The 14,917-nt window shown below is 63.7% G+C and overlaps 5 protein-coding genes across 5 annotated transcripts; 2 read left to right on the forward strand and 3 right to left on the reverse strand.

The window, feature by feature from the left end:
- Window positions 1-114: 114 nt before the first annotated feature.
- RHTO_04358 (uncharacterized protein) lies at window positions 115-1,530 on the reverse strand (the record flags this gene model as incomplete). Its single annotated transcript, XM_016418025.1, has 3 exons — window positions 115-404; window positions 527-1,008; window positions 1,094-1,530. 3 exons carry the CDS (start codon window positions 1,528-1,530, stop codon window positions 115-117), a joined length of 1,209 nt encoding a protein of 402 aa, XP_016270702.1.
- Window positions 1,531-1,644: 114 nt separating this feature from the next.
- Window positions 1,645-3,061, reverse strand: RHTO_04359 (uncharacterized protein; the record flags this gene model as incomplete). Its single annotated transcript, XM_016418026.1, has 2 exons — window positions 1,645-2,627; window positions 2,692-3,061. The coding sequence occupies 2 exons, from the start codon at window positions 3,059-3,061 to the stop codon at window positions 1,645-1,647; spliced, it is 1,353 nt and encodes a 450-aa protein (XP_016270703.1).
- A 540-nt stretch (window positions 3,062-3,601) lies between these two features.
- RHTO_04360 (zinc finger, PHD-type protein) lies at window positions 3,602-6,016 on the reverse strand (the record flags this gene model as incomplete). The annotated part of the gene is made up of 7 exons (XM_016418027.1): window positions 3,602-4,389; window positions 4,447-4,750; window positions 4,816-4,907; window positions 4,968-5,055; window positions 5,135-5,602; window positions 5,684-5,826; window positions 6,001-6,016. The coding sequence occupies 7 exons, from the start codon at window positions 6,014-6,016 to the stop codon at window positions 3,602-3,604; spliced, it is 1,899 nt and encodes a 632-aa protein (XP_016270704.1).
- A 186-nt stretch (window positions 6,017-6,202) lies between these two features.
- Window positions 6,203-7,417, forward strand: RHTO_04361 (protein of unknown function DUF2343; the record flags this gene model as incomplete). Its single annotated transcript, XM_016418028.1, has 6 exons — window positions 6,203-6,451; window positions 6,541-6,660; window positions 6,729-6,844; window positions 6,909-6,956; window positions 7,018-7,064; window positions 7,125-7,417. The coding sequence occupies 6 exons, from the start codon at window positions 6,203-6,205 to the stop codon at window positions 7,415-7,417; spliced, it is 873 nt and encodes a 290-aa protein (XP_016270705.1).
- A 430-nt stretch (window positions 7,418-7,847) lies between these two features.
- RHTO_04362 (SUMO deconjugating cysteine peptidase Ulp2) lies at window positions 7,848-14,802 on the forward strand (the record flags this gene model as incomplete). Its single annotated transcript, XM_016418029.1, has 12 exons — window positions 7,848-7,886; window positions 8,021-9,317; window positions 9,380-10,026; window positions 10,088-10,493; window positions 10,555-10,711; window positions 10,767-10,913; window positions 10,969-11,313; window positions 11,373-11,486; window positions 11,546-11,755; window positions 11,808-12,905; window positions 12,967-13,117; window positions 13,180-14,802. 12 exons carry the CDS (start codon window positions 7,848-7,850, stop codon window positions 14,800-14,802), a joined length of 6,234 nt encoding a protein of 2,077 aa, XP_016270706.1.
- Window positions 14,803-14,917: the final 115 nt, after the last annotated feature.

Raw genomic sequence — 14,917 nt, forward strand, 5'->3', positions numbered from 1 at the left:
GACACTGATCCCACTGCAATGTATCGCGAGGCGTAGTCTTCGACAACAACAGGGTACAGATTGGGGGACGAAGCATGTACCGGCGAAGTGGGACAACTAACGAACAGAGGGAAGCTACGTCTTACGGGATCGCGTCGGCATGTTCTCGTCGTCGCGGGCTGGGAGGGGTGGAAGAGGGGCGGAAGGCGGCGGAAGTTGCGGTGGGAGCGAAGCGTAACGATAGGCGGAGCCATCCGACTCGCGCCGACTGCTGCCATGGCTGCTGCCGCTGCGAGACGAGTAGACCGAGCTCCTCTTCGCGTCTTGCGGGACGCTCGCCTTTGGTCTTGGCGTGACAGCCGGGGGTTGGGCGGGCGGAAGCGGGAGAAGGAAGTCGACCAGCTCGGCAGGGTCTTCGTCCGAGTCTTCGGCGTCGAGGAAGGAAGTCGAAGATGCCGAAAACGAAGCCGTGTGCAAAGAAGGGGTGTGACTGTAAGTCGGAGAGGTCGGAGGCGAAGAACGGTATTGGCGTCCGGGACGTGCAGACCTTGGCGAGCACGGTAGTCTGCGGCGACGACAGCGTGCTCTTCCGACGCCTGAGCCGATACTGGCGACGTACTCGTCTCCCTGACAGCTTCCTTCATCATGCCCAGCCAGTCCTTGTACTCGCCCAAGTCGTTCGTCCCGACGATCCAGCTGATGTTCTGCGGTTCGTCGCTTCCGAGTCCGCGAACTCTCCCGCTCAAGGCGTAACCCCGACCCGTAACCTTCAGAAGGTAAGCGGGAGCCTGCGGAGGCGCCTCGCCGGCGGTAGGCGCGCAGACGATTGACGTAGGCAGGATCTCGAGGCGCGAGATCTCGTTGTCCATGGAACGCGGTGAGACGAAGGCGTGTAGGGTGTAGGTCGACGGCTGGGAGTGGTCGAAGCCGGGGAGACGGGTCAAGGCGATTGTGCGGTTGTCGAAAGACGGGCGGGAGCCGCGGAGGTGCGCTGGCTCGATGACGACCTTTGCGAGTTGTGCGACTGCACTGCGAAGCGCCCAGCGTCAATGCCTAGCTTCAGACGGATGCGAATTCGACGTCAGCCTCGAGCAAGCCTGACCGGTCCACTCACATTTCGCAAGGCCGAATCTCGCTCCTTGTCGCCGGCCACTCCGGCAACACCATCCGCCTCCTCGGCTGACTCATTGCGCTGCTCAGACCAAGTCCCAGCACTTCCGCCGCCTTTCCCGCCGTCGAGCGAGACAATTCCAGTCCCAAGTCAGAGGGGAGTGTCGATCCGCGCTCGCTGGCTCGGTAGCGCTCGGCGATGGAAGCGGCGGGAGACGGATTGAGGCCGAGCATCTTGGCTGCTTTAGGCGGAGGGAGAAGAAGCGAGGCCGAAGCCGCGCGGGGTGAAGCGGAACGCGGCGAGGTATCGACTGGCGACGCAGACATCGGCGAAGCCAGGAATCGGACGTGACGTCCAGTCGGCGGCGCCGATCCTGGCGTGTTGAGGTAGCTTGCGCTGTGCGAGATCGTACCGGGCGAGGCGTGCGCAGTCTCCCTCATTGAGGCTGACCTCGCCAACGACGAGCGCGACGAGCCCCCTTCGAAGAGTGTCGAGAGGCGACTTCGGCGTCCACTGCCTTCGTGACTGCCAGACGAGGACGAAGTTGAACGGCTTCAACCGAGGTGGGCGAGAGGAGCGGCGAGAGTTGAGAGGACGGACGTGCGCTTGCTCTTTGGGTGACTGGAAGGCGGTGACTGAGAGGGCTGGGAGAAGGATGAAGGCGAGCGCGAAGGAGGCGATTTGGTGAATCCGGCGCGGAGAGAAGGCCACTCGGGTTGAGGAGGAGAAGTCGGCGGCGAGATCGAGGGGATGGCTGGCACGCCGCGAGCCACCGACAGAGCTGGAAGCTTTGGGTTGTGCTGCTGCTGCTCGAGCGGAGCGGAGAATGGATGGAGCGAGGAAGACGCTTGAAGCGCTGACCTTCTCAAGTCGACGTTCGCCCGTTGCGCTTGCGGGCGCGCCGCTGTCGGCTGTGGACTGGTGAGGTCATCTTGTGAAGCCCTCATCCACTGCGATTCGCCGCGAGAGGAGAGGACGCCAAGATACTCCCGCTCATCCTCGCCCATTCCCTCGGGGTCGAGCCATCCGCCAGCTTGCGCGCTCGGCGATGCAGCCGGGTCATCGCCGTGTTGAGGCGTGCGAAGCGAGCTTGTGGGTTCGCTGAAGGAGAGCGCCGCCAGCTCGGGGACCGACGGCCTCGGGAACTCCCAGTCCTCGTCCCAGCTGAGGTCCGAGTAGCCGCCCGAACTCACTTGTTGCGCCATCGATTCGCTCGTCGGGTGCGCCTCTTCCAGCACGATCGGCGGAAGGAGCTTCGAAGCTGTCGGAACGGGCTCTTCCTCGAGGTCTGGAAGACTCGTCGCTGCTGTACTGGAGCTCAAGTGGCTGTCTGCTCCGCTGCTCGTCGGACGGCGCATGGGTGGACTTGACTGGGTCGAAGAAGAGGAGGAGCGGGCGGTGTGAGTTGTAGCGGTGGTTTGGGACGAGAGACGCTGCGAGCTGCGAGGCGGACGGGTGGGAAGGGAGGTGTTCGTCGTGAAGGAAGCTGCTGCGGCGAAGGGAGGCGGCACGGGAAGCGGGAGCTTGGGCGGTGGCGCTGCCCAGCGGAAATAAGTCAGTCGACACGAGGCGGTTCACGCAGGAGGAAAAGGTGGGCCCACTTGGTGGAGAGGATCCAGCTGAGCTCGCCGACGCCCAGCGAGTCTCGTCGACAGTTGTCCTCGAGGCCCCCGCAGTCTCGCCGCGCTGGTCGACGCCCTCGCCTCCCAGCCTGATGCCCAAGCCAACGCTGTCCCTCCGCGACGTCTCAGTCTGGCCAGCATCGTTCCCCGCCGCTTCTCCGACCCCCTCAGCGAGCGTGCCCCGTTCTCCTCCATCTCTTCCACCTCCTCCCACCTGCCTCGTTGGCGACCCCTCCCATCCTGCAAGCGCCCGCTCTGCCCTCGCACGTTCGGTGGACCGGTGAATGACAGGCGAGTCGTCCAGCGCAGGCATTCGTCCCGCCGTCGCTTCAGCCGAATCGTCAGTCATTCGCAATAGCTGGCTGTACCACGGAGGCGACAGCGAGTGAGAGGACGAGGGCGAAGCGAGTGGTTGGTTTGGGCTGGTCAGGTGTGAGAGGGATCGTGCGCGGTCCGCGGCGGACGACGAGCGGTCCAGTGTGCAGTATCGAGCCAGAGTGAGTATCAAAGCAAGGCAAGATCCTCAGCAGCTCCTGCGAAGCGAGTTGAGCGACTTGGAGAACAATGGCGGGGAACAAAGGGCGACTCGAGAGCGGAGCGGGTGCATGCGCTCGTACGCCCGGGCCGGCGTTGCAAAGAGTTGCCCAATCGAGCGCAGTGCGAGTGCTTGGCTGCAGTCCGCGAGCCGGGCGGGAAGCGAAGAGGAGCCAGTTGCGTTCGAGGTAGGATTGACACACACGGCGAGAGACAGGCTACGAAGCGAGCGCTTTTGGAGCAACTAGGAGACAAACAGAGCACAGGCGATTCCAACCGACTTCCTTCCCCTCGACCAGACGCAAACACTAAGCGATTCCTTCCCCTCCTTCCCTCCCTTTCGAAAACCCCGCGCTCACTGCGGCGCACCCCCTCCACTGGCACTCCTCGCCATCGCCTCGTACCCACCGGGCGCACCACTACCCTGCGCAAACGCATTCGCGCTACCATACCCTCCATTCGACGCTCCTCCAAACCCGCCTCCAGCGCCATAGAACCCTGCGTGCTGTTGCTGCACGGGAACGGGAGAGGCCGAGCCGGCTGGTGCGTAGGGTGCGTAGCGGTTTGCTTGAGCTGCGGCGGAGGAGGTGGACGCGCTGACGGGGATGTCGAATGGAGGCTGCGGAGAGCCAGAGGGCGAGACGGAGCTGCCTGATGCGCCGCCGGTGCCGGAGAGAGCGGGCTGGGCGTTGAAGGGCTGACGGAGGTAGAGCGGGACGGAGGAGGCAGGCTGGTGAGGCTGAGGAGGGGCGAAGGAAGCCTGCGGCTGTTGGGCGCCCATGCCGTGCAAGCCTTGCGACGTCGACGCTCCAGCGCCAGCGAACGAAGTGGACGCAGCGCCAGGCGTCGACGGTCCAGCCTCAGCTTCAGCGCGCCGACTCGCCGCCGTACGAGCAGGCGTGTCGCCAGGCAGCGCTCCATCGAACGTCAGAGGCGTGCCGGCTTCGCTCCCCGCTGCCGAGGGCGTCTGCATCGGGATCAACCCCTGAGCCGCAGCGAGTTCTTCGGCTTGGCGCTCGAGAGCTGCCTCGCGCTCTGCGGCTTCGCGGAGGAGCTGCAGTTTGGCTTCGGCGACGGTGGCGGGGAGATTGGCGGGCCAGATGGGGAGTGAGGTGGACGAGGCGTCGACGAGAGGGGCGAACTCTGCGGGCGGACACGAGTTAGCGAGCGTTAGCGAGGGAGAGGGAAGTCGGAACGCACTCTTCTCGACGCTCAAGACGTAGCCAACGAGCTGATGCAGCGGCATCGTCTCCAACCACTCCTTCTTGATCGCCTCGTCATACTCATTCTCCCTCTCCGCCTCACGTCCCTCACCCTTCTCCTCTCCCCGTCCCGTCGTCCATCCCTCCCCAACCGAGACGTCAATAGGCGTTTTCGTCGCAGAGACTTTCGCGTCGCACGAGTTGCAGAACCAGGGCAGGGTAGAGTCGACGACTGAGTGCTCGATAGTCGGGACGGAGCAGAGTTGGTGCCAGCCGCGGTTGCAGGCTTCGCAGATGACGAGCTGCGGGGCGACCCACGCTTCGTGTGAGTTGCGCAAACGAGAGATGATGGGAAATGTGAACGCACGCGGTTCTCGGGAGGCGAGTGGCCCTGGTTGCAGACCTGGCACATGAGGTTCGCGTCGAGGTTGACCATCGGCGCGCGCTTCTTTCGTTGGACTGCGGGGCGGCGATCTCGTCAGCGGTCGACGCCGCTTGAAAGTGGCGAGTGTAACGCACTCGTGGGCTTGTTGGTCGGGACGAAGGTCTTGGGCTTCGACACCTTGCGGCCGAATTTGGTCGTCGGCGCCATCTTCCCTGTGCCGAACTGTGCGCGGGCGTCAAATTCGACTATCAGCATGCATCCGCATGGAGCGGCTGCTGAGTACGAGAGAACGCGGACGCACATCGTCGTCGACCTCCTCGTTCAAGTCGACGCTCTTCTGCTCGTCCTCGTCGCCGTCGGCATCGCTCTCGGTCGTGTCGCCGGTAAAGTCGTCCTCGTCGCTGCTCGCCCTCATGCGCTTGCCACCGCGTCCTCCTCCCCGTCCTCCGCGGCCCCTTCCCCTCCCGCGCCCCCTCGCTTTGGGCCTGCCCCTCCCACTGGGCGAATCCGCCCCGCTCGCAGGCGTCGCAGGACCCCTGCTCTCCGTGCCGGGAACCTTCCTGGGCCGCCCACGCGGCCGCTTGGGCGGGAGAGGGTTCCCGTCGGGCCCGTACTGGGGCGTCAAGGGAGCCTGCATGTTCTGCGGCGCGGGGTTGACGGGGATGCCTGCGACCGGTCCGCCTTGGACGGCCGGTGGGGGCTGTTGCAGGACGGAAGGGAAGTGCGGCATCTGGCCTGGCTGGGCGGCGGGAGGGGCGGCAGGCGCAGCCTGCGGTTCATCAGTCGAGGGACGGAGACGGGTCAGTCTCGGAGAACGAGAGCGGCTCGGGTCGAAGAGGGTGTAACGCACCCCGCCGTAGTTTGCGAGAGCCTGCGGGATGTCCTTCAGGTCCTCCTCGAACTGGAGCGTGCCGTTGTGGTCCTGGTGCGGTTGTCCGCCGAGCTGGATGCCCTGGTGCTGCTGCGGGTGCGGGTGCGGGTATCCGGGCTGGCCTGTGGTCGTGTACGCGTTGAGAGAAGGGTCGAACGCGTCCATGCGAGTGCGGGTGAGCGAGATGCGAGGGTTTGTTTTCGAGGGTGATGAGGGTCGGGAGGAGGAGGAGGACGGGGTCGAGTTTGAGTGAGAAAAAGCGGGCAGGGTGTTATCGTTGTTGTAGTGTCACTCACCGACGGGCACATCCATCCTGTCTCTGTCTCGAGGTTTGAAAGGGGGAGCGGCGGCGGGAGGAGGAGGAGGGGAGGCCGGATTACAAACTGAATACAGTTTGCGTTGTAATCAACTTTGTATTCTTTCCCATTACAACTTGTATTCAGTCTGTATTCAGCACTTTGTATTCGATCTTCGGTTCTCCTCCTCATCAGCGGCAAGATGCGACCCTCGAACCCGAGCCTGCTGAAGCTGCTGGCGCTCCCGCTGTCACAGCCAAAGTCGACAACCCACCCACCGCCGTTCCTGCTCCATGCCGTGCGCCAGTCGCTCCAAACCGCCAGCGCCGACGCGAAACGTCAAGATCAGCCCGCCGTGACCCGCTACACGCACAAGGCGATCGACAAGGCTGCAGACTTGTGGGCTGGACTCGGAAAGGCAGACGAGGGCACGTGGAAACGCAGGGCATACGTGAGTGGGCGAGCAACGACGGCAAACGTGCTGGATGGGGCGGTGCTGAGCTTGTAACGATGGGATTGCTGACAGCTGGGCGCACGCAGGTGCTGGGAGAACGCATGATGGACCGGATAGAGTACGAGGAGTGGGCGCTCAAGGCCATCGACCCCGCCCTCGCACCCAAACTCGTCTCGTCAAAGGACTCGGCGCACGTCAAAGAGACGGTGCGCGCCGTTCCTTGCGCACATTCGCTTGAGATGCGGTGACTGATCGTGGAGGTGCACGTGCACAGGTCGACGTGCTGTTTCCGCCGTCGCTCCTGGACGACAAGGCGCTGCTCTCGTCGCTCAAGGCTTCGCTTGAGCATCGGGAACCGCATCATCGCAGCGCAATGTGGAGATGTTTGCTGTGAGTCGTGCGGATCCCTCCTTGACGAGCGACAGACGAGGCTGACCCGTCGTCGCGCGGACAGACTCGCGCCTGTAACGCTTCCCTTCGCCATCGTCCCTGTCGTTCCCAAGTGCGCCGCGACTGCTTTCAAACAGCTGCTTAGATCACCCTGACAAATTTCGTCTCCGCAGCTTCCCCTTGTTCTACGTTTTGTGGCGAGCATGGTCCCATTTCCGAGGTGCGCTCCAGTCCTTCCCACCCTTCTGATCCACAGACTTACGTTCGTCGCTTCCGGCAGCATGGAAAGCCTCTCAATACCTCTCGTCCCTCATCGGCTCCCCCTCCCTGCGCCTCCTCCCCTCCTCAGACCTCGACTCGATCTACTCGCCCACCCCCTCCTCTTCCCCTCCTCGGCTACTTCTCACGCCCGATCGAGTACCCAAACTCGTCGAACGGTTCAAGATGGACGAAGAGGAGAGGAAGGAGTTGGAGCGCGCGGTGGGGCAGAGCGAGAAGAGGTTGGGGCAGGTTAGCGAGGTGGAAGAGAGCGAGGCGATGGCTGGGACGAAGGAGGTGGAGAAGAAAGACTAGATCGGATGGTGGGTTATCATAGACTTGTAGCACGTCGCCAATGCGCGATTGTTGTCCAGAGAGACACTCGCTCCTCCTTTGGAGTGTCTTCCCTTGCCATCACTCCTCCCTTCTTCCCTATCCCTCGGGTAGTGCTGATCAGACTCTCTTGAGAGTACTGCGAGTTCGAACGAGGCGAAAGGAGCGAGTTGTCGCCCGTCGCCGCCCTTCACCTTCGACGAGAGGCCCGACGCCGTTGACATTGCCTAACCACCACTCTTTCTCGCCCGGCACGCGCCAGGCCTGCTTTCGGCCGCTCATTCGCGCTCTATCTGACTCGCCAACGCGTCCGACAACCCACTCGGAGCCGCGTCGTCGCCCGACACAGGCCCATCAGCTCGTCGTGAGTTGAGGCGCTACAAGACGGGTCGCTTGCTTGACGGGACCGTGGATGCCGCGCGAGGGGTTCGACAGAGCACAACGACCCAAAGTGCGTGTTACTTCTGCCCCGCGGATGCGAGGGAGACTGCGAGGGCGCTTCTTCGACGACTCGTCCCCCTCGTCGGCCTTGTTCGACTCGTCAGGCGGATTGTAGGGCTGACTGGATTCGTCGTTGCCTCGCAGACATCCGACACAATCGATCTCACCCTCTCTCCGCCCAGTAACCGCCGCCAATCCGCCCCTCTTCATCCTCCTCCCCACTCGCCTGCCTTTCCTCGCGAGTTCGACCACCGCAACTCTTCTCACCGGCAGTCCTACCCTCCTCCGCCGCCCGTACCGCCCTTCGTAACAGGCGCGAACGCCGTCGGACCCGTCACCTCGCAGTACTTTCCTCGAGCGCACGAACAACCTCCTCCTCACGCTTCGCCTTCGACCTCTGGTTCTGTCGCGCACCTCGCGCACAACTTTCGCAACAAGACCTCGACGCCGCAGCAGTACCATCACGCTCCGAACCGGTCGCTGCCGAAGCAAAGCCCGGCTCCTGCGCAGTTACCGCTTCAACCCGCTCCTCCGGGTCACTACCCTCCTCCGCACCAGCATCAGCACCCTCGAGCCGGGAACGACTATCGCTCCGTCCCTCAGCCGTACCAGTACCCTTCGCATTCGCAGTCGCAGCCAAGGTCGTCAACTACACCTGGCCTTCACGACGCAGCTTCCGGCGGCGTTCGCGGCGTCTTTCTCAAGCAGCAGACCAAGTACCTGTACGCCCCGCGCGTCGATCAGGCTCCCTCGCCTTACACGCCTGCGATAGCTGGCGGTCGAACGCATCAAGTTCCGACTTACGGCGTCCCTACAGCTTCATCTTCGTTCTCCTTGACTGTCCCGTCCCAACAGCGCGCCCAGTCGTCCGCCTCTCGCCTCCCGCAAAACTACCGGACCAGCCACTCTCCACCTCGCCACTCCCCTCCCTCCGCCTCCATCCCGTTCGGTCTTCCCACTTCCGCAGCCTCCGCTCCTCGCGCCGAACAGTCGTCCAAGTCGCGCGTCATCGATATCCTCGACGACGAGGACGAGTCGACGCCTGCACCAGCGCACATCAGCGAACAAGCTCTTGCGAACGAGCTCTTCCCGTCTGGCGAGATCGACGAGGACGAGATGTCACGACGGGGCATTGTCTTTCAGCCACAGGACCCTGAGGTTGGAATGAGGTCATTTCAAGGCGTTGGCGGCGCGGGATGGGAAATTGGAGGCGACTTCTACGCAGACGGGAATGACGGGCGGCAGACTCGACAAGGAGCGTCTTCGTCTGCGGCGAAAGGGAAAGGCAAGGCGCCGTCGAAACCGCCTTTCAAACTCGGCCTCGCACCCGGTTTTGACGCAGCGGTCAAGAACAGCGTCTCGCCGTCGAACAAGGGCGGTGGGCGGAGAACGCAGAAGGAGGCGATCCAGGGCATGCCTCGGATCAACAAGACTGCACGCGGTGCGTCCGATGCGCTCCCACTCCATTTCGAGCAAAACTGACACACAAGTCGACCCGAGCAGACTCGCACCCGCTCGGCACGGTCGCGCCCACCAACTTCCATCAGCCCGCCGCCTCGACCTCTTACGCTGCCCAGCAGAAGCCCTTCAAGCCGCCGGTCATGTCGCAGAACGCGCCGCTCACGACGCAGGAGATTGACGGGCGCAAACGGCAAGCAGAAGTCGCGCGCAGCATAAACGGCGCCGACAAGGGGAAGGGGAAGGGAAAGGAGAAGGCCACTGCGGCTGTCATGGAGCTCAGCTCCGACGAGGACGGCGACGACGGGGTTATGCTTGCGCACGCGCACCGAGACGAGGACCCGAACGACCCGATCGTCGACGACGACGACCGTCGTACTGCGAACGGCCGCCAAGGCAGCCATCGACGGTACAGCGAGTCCTACGCGTCGGCGAGTCGGACGCCGAGTAAGAAGAAGGGTCGGCAGAGCTTCCACGTCGGCGACCGCTTCGACGAGTCGCAGGAAGCGAGTTCGCCGGATCCGATCGGCATGACCGGTCCATCGAAGGAGCGCGCTCACGTCGGCCAGCTTCAAGCGTCGAGCGAAATCGTCGACAAGGTTCTCGCCGGGCGCAAAGGGCAGGTCAGCGCGCTTGTGCAGCAATTCGACAAGCCGAAAGCATCGCTCGCCCAGAGCATGCAGGGCAAACGGGTTCGTTCGCTTGCCGGGAAGAATCTCGCCGATCGCGCTGACGCTGTTTCATGCTATGCAGCGCCAGCACGACCCCGATGGAGGACCGACGGACGACGGCGAGATGGCCGCGCCAAAACCCGCCAAGAAGCCGCCGCGGGCCTCTCAACAGGTTCAAGCTGATGTCTGCTCCGTCAAGGTCGAGCCGTATATGCTCGGTCGACGAGCATTCGCTGCCGAGCACATCGTCAGCGATTACAGCCTCATCTTCAACCGCCGCGGAAACCCGAAGAGTTGGAAGCTCGCCATCCATCGCCACCCGCCGCAGCAAGAGCCGGAAGAAGTCGGATCCGACATCAAAGCTGAGCACCTGCAGTCGATCGAGTGGTCGACCACCGACGGCGATACAACCCGACCTTTCGTCTTCCTCCAGTTCAACAGCAAGGGGAAGAAGATCGTGAACGAGCTGACAGCTGATTGCGAAGATCGTGCGTCCCCTTCTTCGATCCGAGTTCGCTGCTTCCTGCTGACTTGCTTAGGACGTCGCAGCGGGTGACGACGCGACTGTTTTGTTCATTCTCGAACAGGCCCCGCAGTCCGGCTGGCAGAACGACTCGACATCCGAATCGCGAACGCAAGAAGACCTCTTCTATCGGGGACTGCGCGACTGGGGCCTTCAAGCCGACATTTCGTTCACGCGTTGCGGGTGCGTGACTCTGCAGCTCCTTCCTCTCGTCCACCTTTGACATGGCGAATCGCAGTGCTGGCAAAGCGATCATGCTCTGCGATCTGTTCGGCCGCGGGAAGGCGGAGACGGCGCGGCATCTCGGCAAACTCAAGAGAAGCGGCGCGAAGGGCAAGAAGCCGTCAGGGAGGGGGGCTCTTGACCCTCAACAGTCGAAGCTCTCGTGCGCAGGCTTCCTGATCTCCCGACGAGTCTCGCTGACGGCTCGTAACGAGCAGCTTCGTCGCTGCAGCAAGCACCAGCCCGACGACCCGACGCCTCGTGCAGGATGAGGACGGAGACTACTGGGAGGCCGTGCAACGCTCGCTGAAGGATCAAGGAGGGCGACCCGACGACGACGAGCTGGAGGTCGTGACCGACCTAGGGCCTGCGCGGCGACGAAGCGGTCGACCATCGACCTCGACTCTCGCTAGCTCGTCTCGCAACGAGGCCGCCGAGATGAACCGGCGGTCATCGACCCAGGCCGCGCCGAAGTCTCCGTCGCCGCCACCGATGAGCGAGGAGGAGCGCAAGTGGGAGGAGTGGTGGAAAGCGGAAGACAAGACGCACAAGGCTGAGCAAATGTTCGTCCGCTTCACCTTGCGTCTCGACTCATCTGACTGATTGACTGCGCGGCCCGCAGCGTCGTCGAGTACCCGGTCAGCCAACCTGGCGGCGTCTCCCTTCCGTGGGCGGACATCAAGCGCCTCAAGCCGAACGAGTTCTTGAACGACACGCTCATCGAATTCGGGCTCAAGTGCGTCTCGCTCGCCTTCCCCGCTTAGACGACGGCGATTGAACAATTATGGCACGCAGGCACGCCATGCAGGAGGTCATGAAGGCCGACGAAGGACGTCCGGACGACGAGAAGCTGGCGCCCAAGATCCACCTCTTCAACTCATTCTTCTACTCGCAGCTTTCGACGCGCAAGGACAAGAAGAACGACCCGTACGCCCTCGTCGAGAAGTGGACGAAGAAGGTCGACATCTTCGACAAGCGCTTTATCGTCGTGCCGATCAACGAACAGTGAGTCCTGCGTCTCGCACTCGTCGTCCACATACTGAAAACCTTTCCGCAGCTTCCACTGGTACCTCGCCATCATCTACAACCCCGCCGCCATCCTCCGCGAGCACGACAAGCCTCCGCCTCCCGAACCTCGCCAATCCGGCCGCAAGCGCACCTCCATCGCGGGCAGCGAGTCCGTCTCCGCCTCGCCCAGCGTCTCGCGTGCCGAGTCGCCCGAGCAGACCAGTCGTCACTTCGACAAGAAGGCGGACGGCGCGGCCGACGTCGAGATGCAGGACGGCGAGGCTGCGAATGGCGATGCGGACGCGCAGGTGCAGGACGAGATTGAGGAGGAGCAGGAGCAGCGTCACCGCCGGGGAGTCGAGGAGGAGGTGCGCCAGATGGAGGCGAGAAAGCAGTCGCTCCAAGCGGATTCGATGCCGCAGCAGGAGGCCGAGTCGTCGCAGCGGGACAAGATGATCGTCGAGTCGTCAATTCGCGAGGGCGAAGCGACGGAGATGCAAGTCGATGGCTCTCCAGAGCTTGGCGAGCCTACAGCACCAGCCGATGCGATGGCTGTCGACGCTGAGGAGGCCGACATCGAGGTTACGGCTCCACGACCCGAAGTCGAGGGTGGCGGCAGGAAGTCGTCTACGAGCGCAAACGAAGACCGCAAACGGAGCGTCTCGCCGCCGCGCAGCCGTCTCAGACGCGGTACTCGCGAAGGCTCGGTCGTCATCCAGGGCGATGCACTGACCTCCGCACAACCGGGTCAGGCAGCGGACGACGACGACGACCTCCCGGCGCCTGCAGACCTTGTCAGGGGCGCGGAGCCCGTCGCGGCTGCTTCTATCACCATCGACGACGACGAGTCTGCGCCGACTCAGTCGCAAGAAGTCGGCGCGACCTCAGCTCCGATGCGCAAGAAGCGGTCGGGATCGTCGTCGACCGGCACAGAGGCCGTCTCCGCCGCCGCAGCGTTTGCCGAACTCAAGCCTACCGCGTCGACATCGAAGAAGCGCAAGGCTCAGCAGTTCGGTCCGGCTGACCCCGAACCGAATCGCGTGGAAGACCTAAAGCGCAAGAAGGAGGAGGAGGAGACGCAGAAGCTGCTCGACTTTTCTGCGCGGGTCACCTCGCTCGTCGACGATCGCAAAGTCGACATGGACAAGTGAGATTCGCTCGCCTCGATCCTCGTCGAGCGAGAATGGCTTACGTGCTGTGTCCCGCAGGTGCTACATCTTCACCTTCGACTCGCTCGGCGACGCGCACGCTCCAGTCGCGAGGCGCTTGAAGGAGTACCTCATCAGGGAGGCCGAGACGAAGAAGGGCATGGACAAGGAGAAGCTCTCGGACCACCTGGTCGAGACGGTCCGCGTCGAGGTGCGTTCGCTCGCTGCGCTCACCGTCTAGTCGAAGCTGACGCCGTTCTTCTTCGTCGCCAGGTCCCGCAACAACCCAACTATTGCGACTGCGGCCTCTACCTCCTCCACTTTGTCGAGGTCCTCTTCCGCGACGCCGACCGCAAAGTCCGCGAAATTCTCGCCATCCACCAAACGATCAACGGCAAGCGCCCTCGGAACGACCAGGCCTTGCGGCAATACCGCAACGAGATGTGGCAGTTTGAGGCGGCGCAGAAGAAGAGGACGACGATGTTGGAGCAGGTCACGGAGTTGATGGAGGTGTGGAAGAGGGATGTCTTGCCGCTGCGCGAGCAGGCGGAGAGGGAGAAGGAGGAGCGGAGGAGGAAGCGGAAGGAGGAGAAGGAGCAGCGGGATGCGATCGAGGCTGCGAGGCGGGCGGAGCAGGACGAGGCGCAGGAGGCGGCAGCGTCGCAAGCTCCACCGGCGGCTGCTCAGCACCAGGACCACCCTGCCAGCGACGCAGACGCCGAAGCTCCTCCGCCGGCACAAGGCTCGACCTCCGCTCTCTCTCGCCAGCAGACCCCTCCGCCTACCCCTCCAGCTCCCGCCGCCAACACCCGATCTGGCAAGTCGCGCGCCAAGGGAAAGTCGACGAAGAGCGAGACCGAAGTCCTCGAGCTCAGCGACGACGCGACTTGCTCGACGTCGGGTTCGCCCGTCAAGCAGTCGAGCCAGTACTTCGCCGACCTTACGCCGCTCAAGGGTGGCGACCTTGTCAACCGTGCTGAAGCGGGAACGCCGCCGGGTGCGCCGCCGCCGCGTCGCGCGAACGCGATGAACGGAGACGCCGCCGACGCCTCGACATCGGCTGCAGTCAAGCCCGCCTCTACCGCTTCCGCTTCGCTCGAAGAAGAGATGCTCATCCGCCCGACGCTCCACGGCTCCGCACCGTCGTCGACCGTCGCAGGCCGCAAGCGGCTTCACGAGGACCGCGCCGCTCCCAATCCCGAGAGGCCCTTCGATATCCCCAAGTCGGCTCCTACATCGACCTCTTCCGCTCCTCCCGCTCGTCCATCATCGGCACCCATCAACTCGTCCGTCGCGACCGTGGCGCTCGCCGCACTGGGAGGACGGCTCACCGTCACCCAGACCGAGTCCCCCGCTCATGCCTCCGCCTCGACCTCAATCTCGCAAGTCCAGCCGATGCAAGTTGACGACCCTCCTTCCCCTCCCGCTCCCAACCTCGCAGCCCTCGCAGACCCGGACACGATCGGCGACTTGCCGGAGACGGAGACACAGCCGTCGCAGGCCTCGGAGACCGACCGAGACGGCAGCCAGAGCCCGCCGCGGAAGAAGGCGAAGCGGGCGGTTGCGCCGGCTGAGGTGGATAGTCGACGCGTGGAGGAGAGCAGCGGGGAGTCGATGGAGCGGCAGCGGGAGAGGGAGATGGAGGGGTCGCAGGAACTGTTTGGGCCGGTGGAGGAGCGCACGGGGCAGGGTGAGCTGCCGCCGTCGAATCAGCAGCAGGCGACGGAGGAGCAGCCGCAGCAGGAGGAGGAGGCGAGTGCGTCGCCGAGCAAGAAGAAGGGACGTGGCGGCGGCAAGGGCAAGAAGAAGGGCGGCGGCAAGGCGGGCAAGGCTGCGGAGAAGAAGCCGGCTGTCGTCACGCTCAGCGACAGCGAGGACGACGAGGAGGAGAAGTAGGCTTCGGTGAGGAGGAGGAGGGAGGAGTGGTTCTCGCGCTTGATGTCGTCGGTTATTTGGCTTTGCGTGGTCTGTCGTGGTTGTTGTTGCATGTCAATGGTACACTGCATTTGTC

This window comes from Rhodotorula toruloides, assembly GCF_000320785.1.
Source record: "Rhodotorula toruloides NP11 unplaced genomic scaffold Scaffold27, whole genome shotgun sequence".
Taxonomy (NCBI): domain Eukaryota; kingdom Fungi; phylum Basidiomycota; class Microbotryomycetes; order Sporidiobolales; family Sporidiobolaceae; genus Rhodotorula; species Rhodotorula toruloides.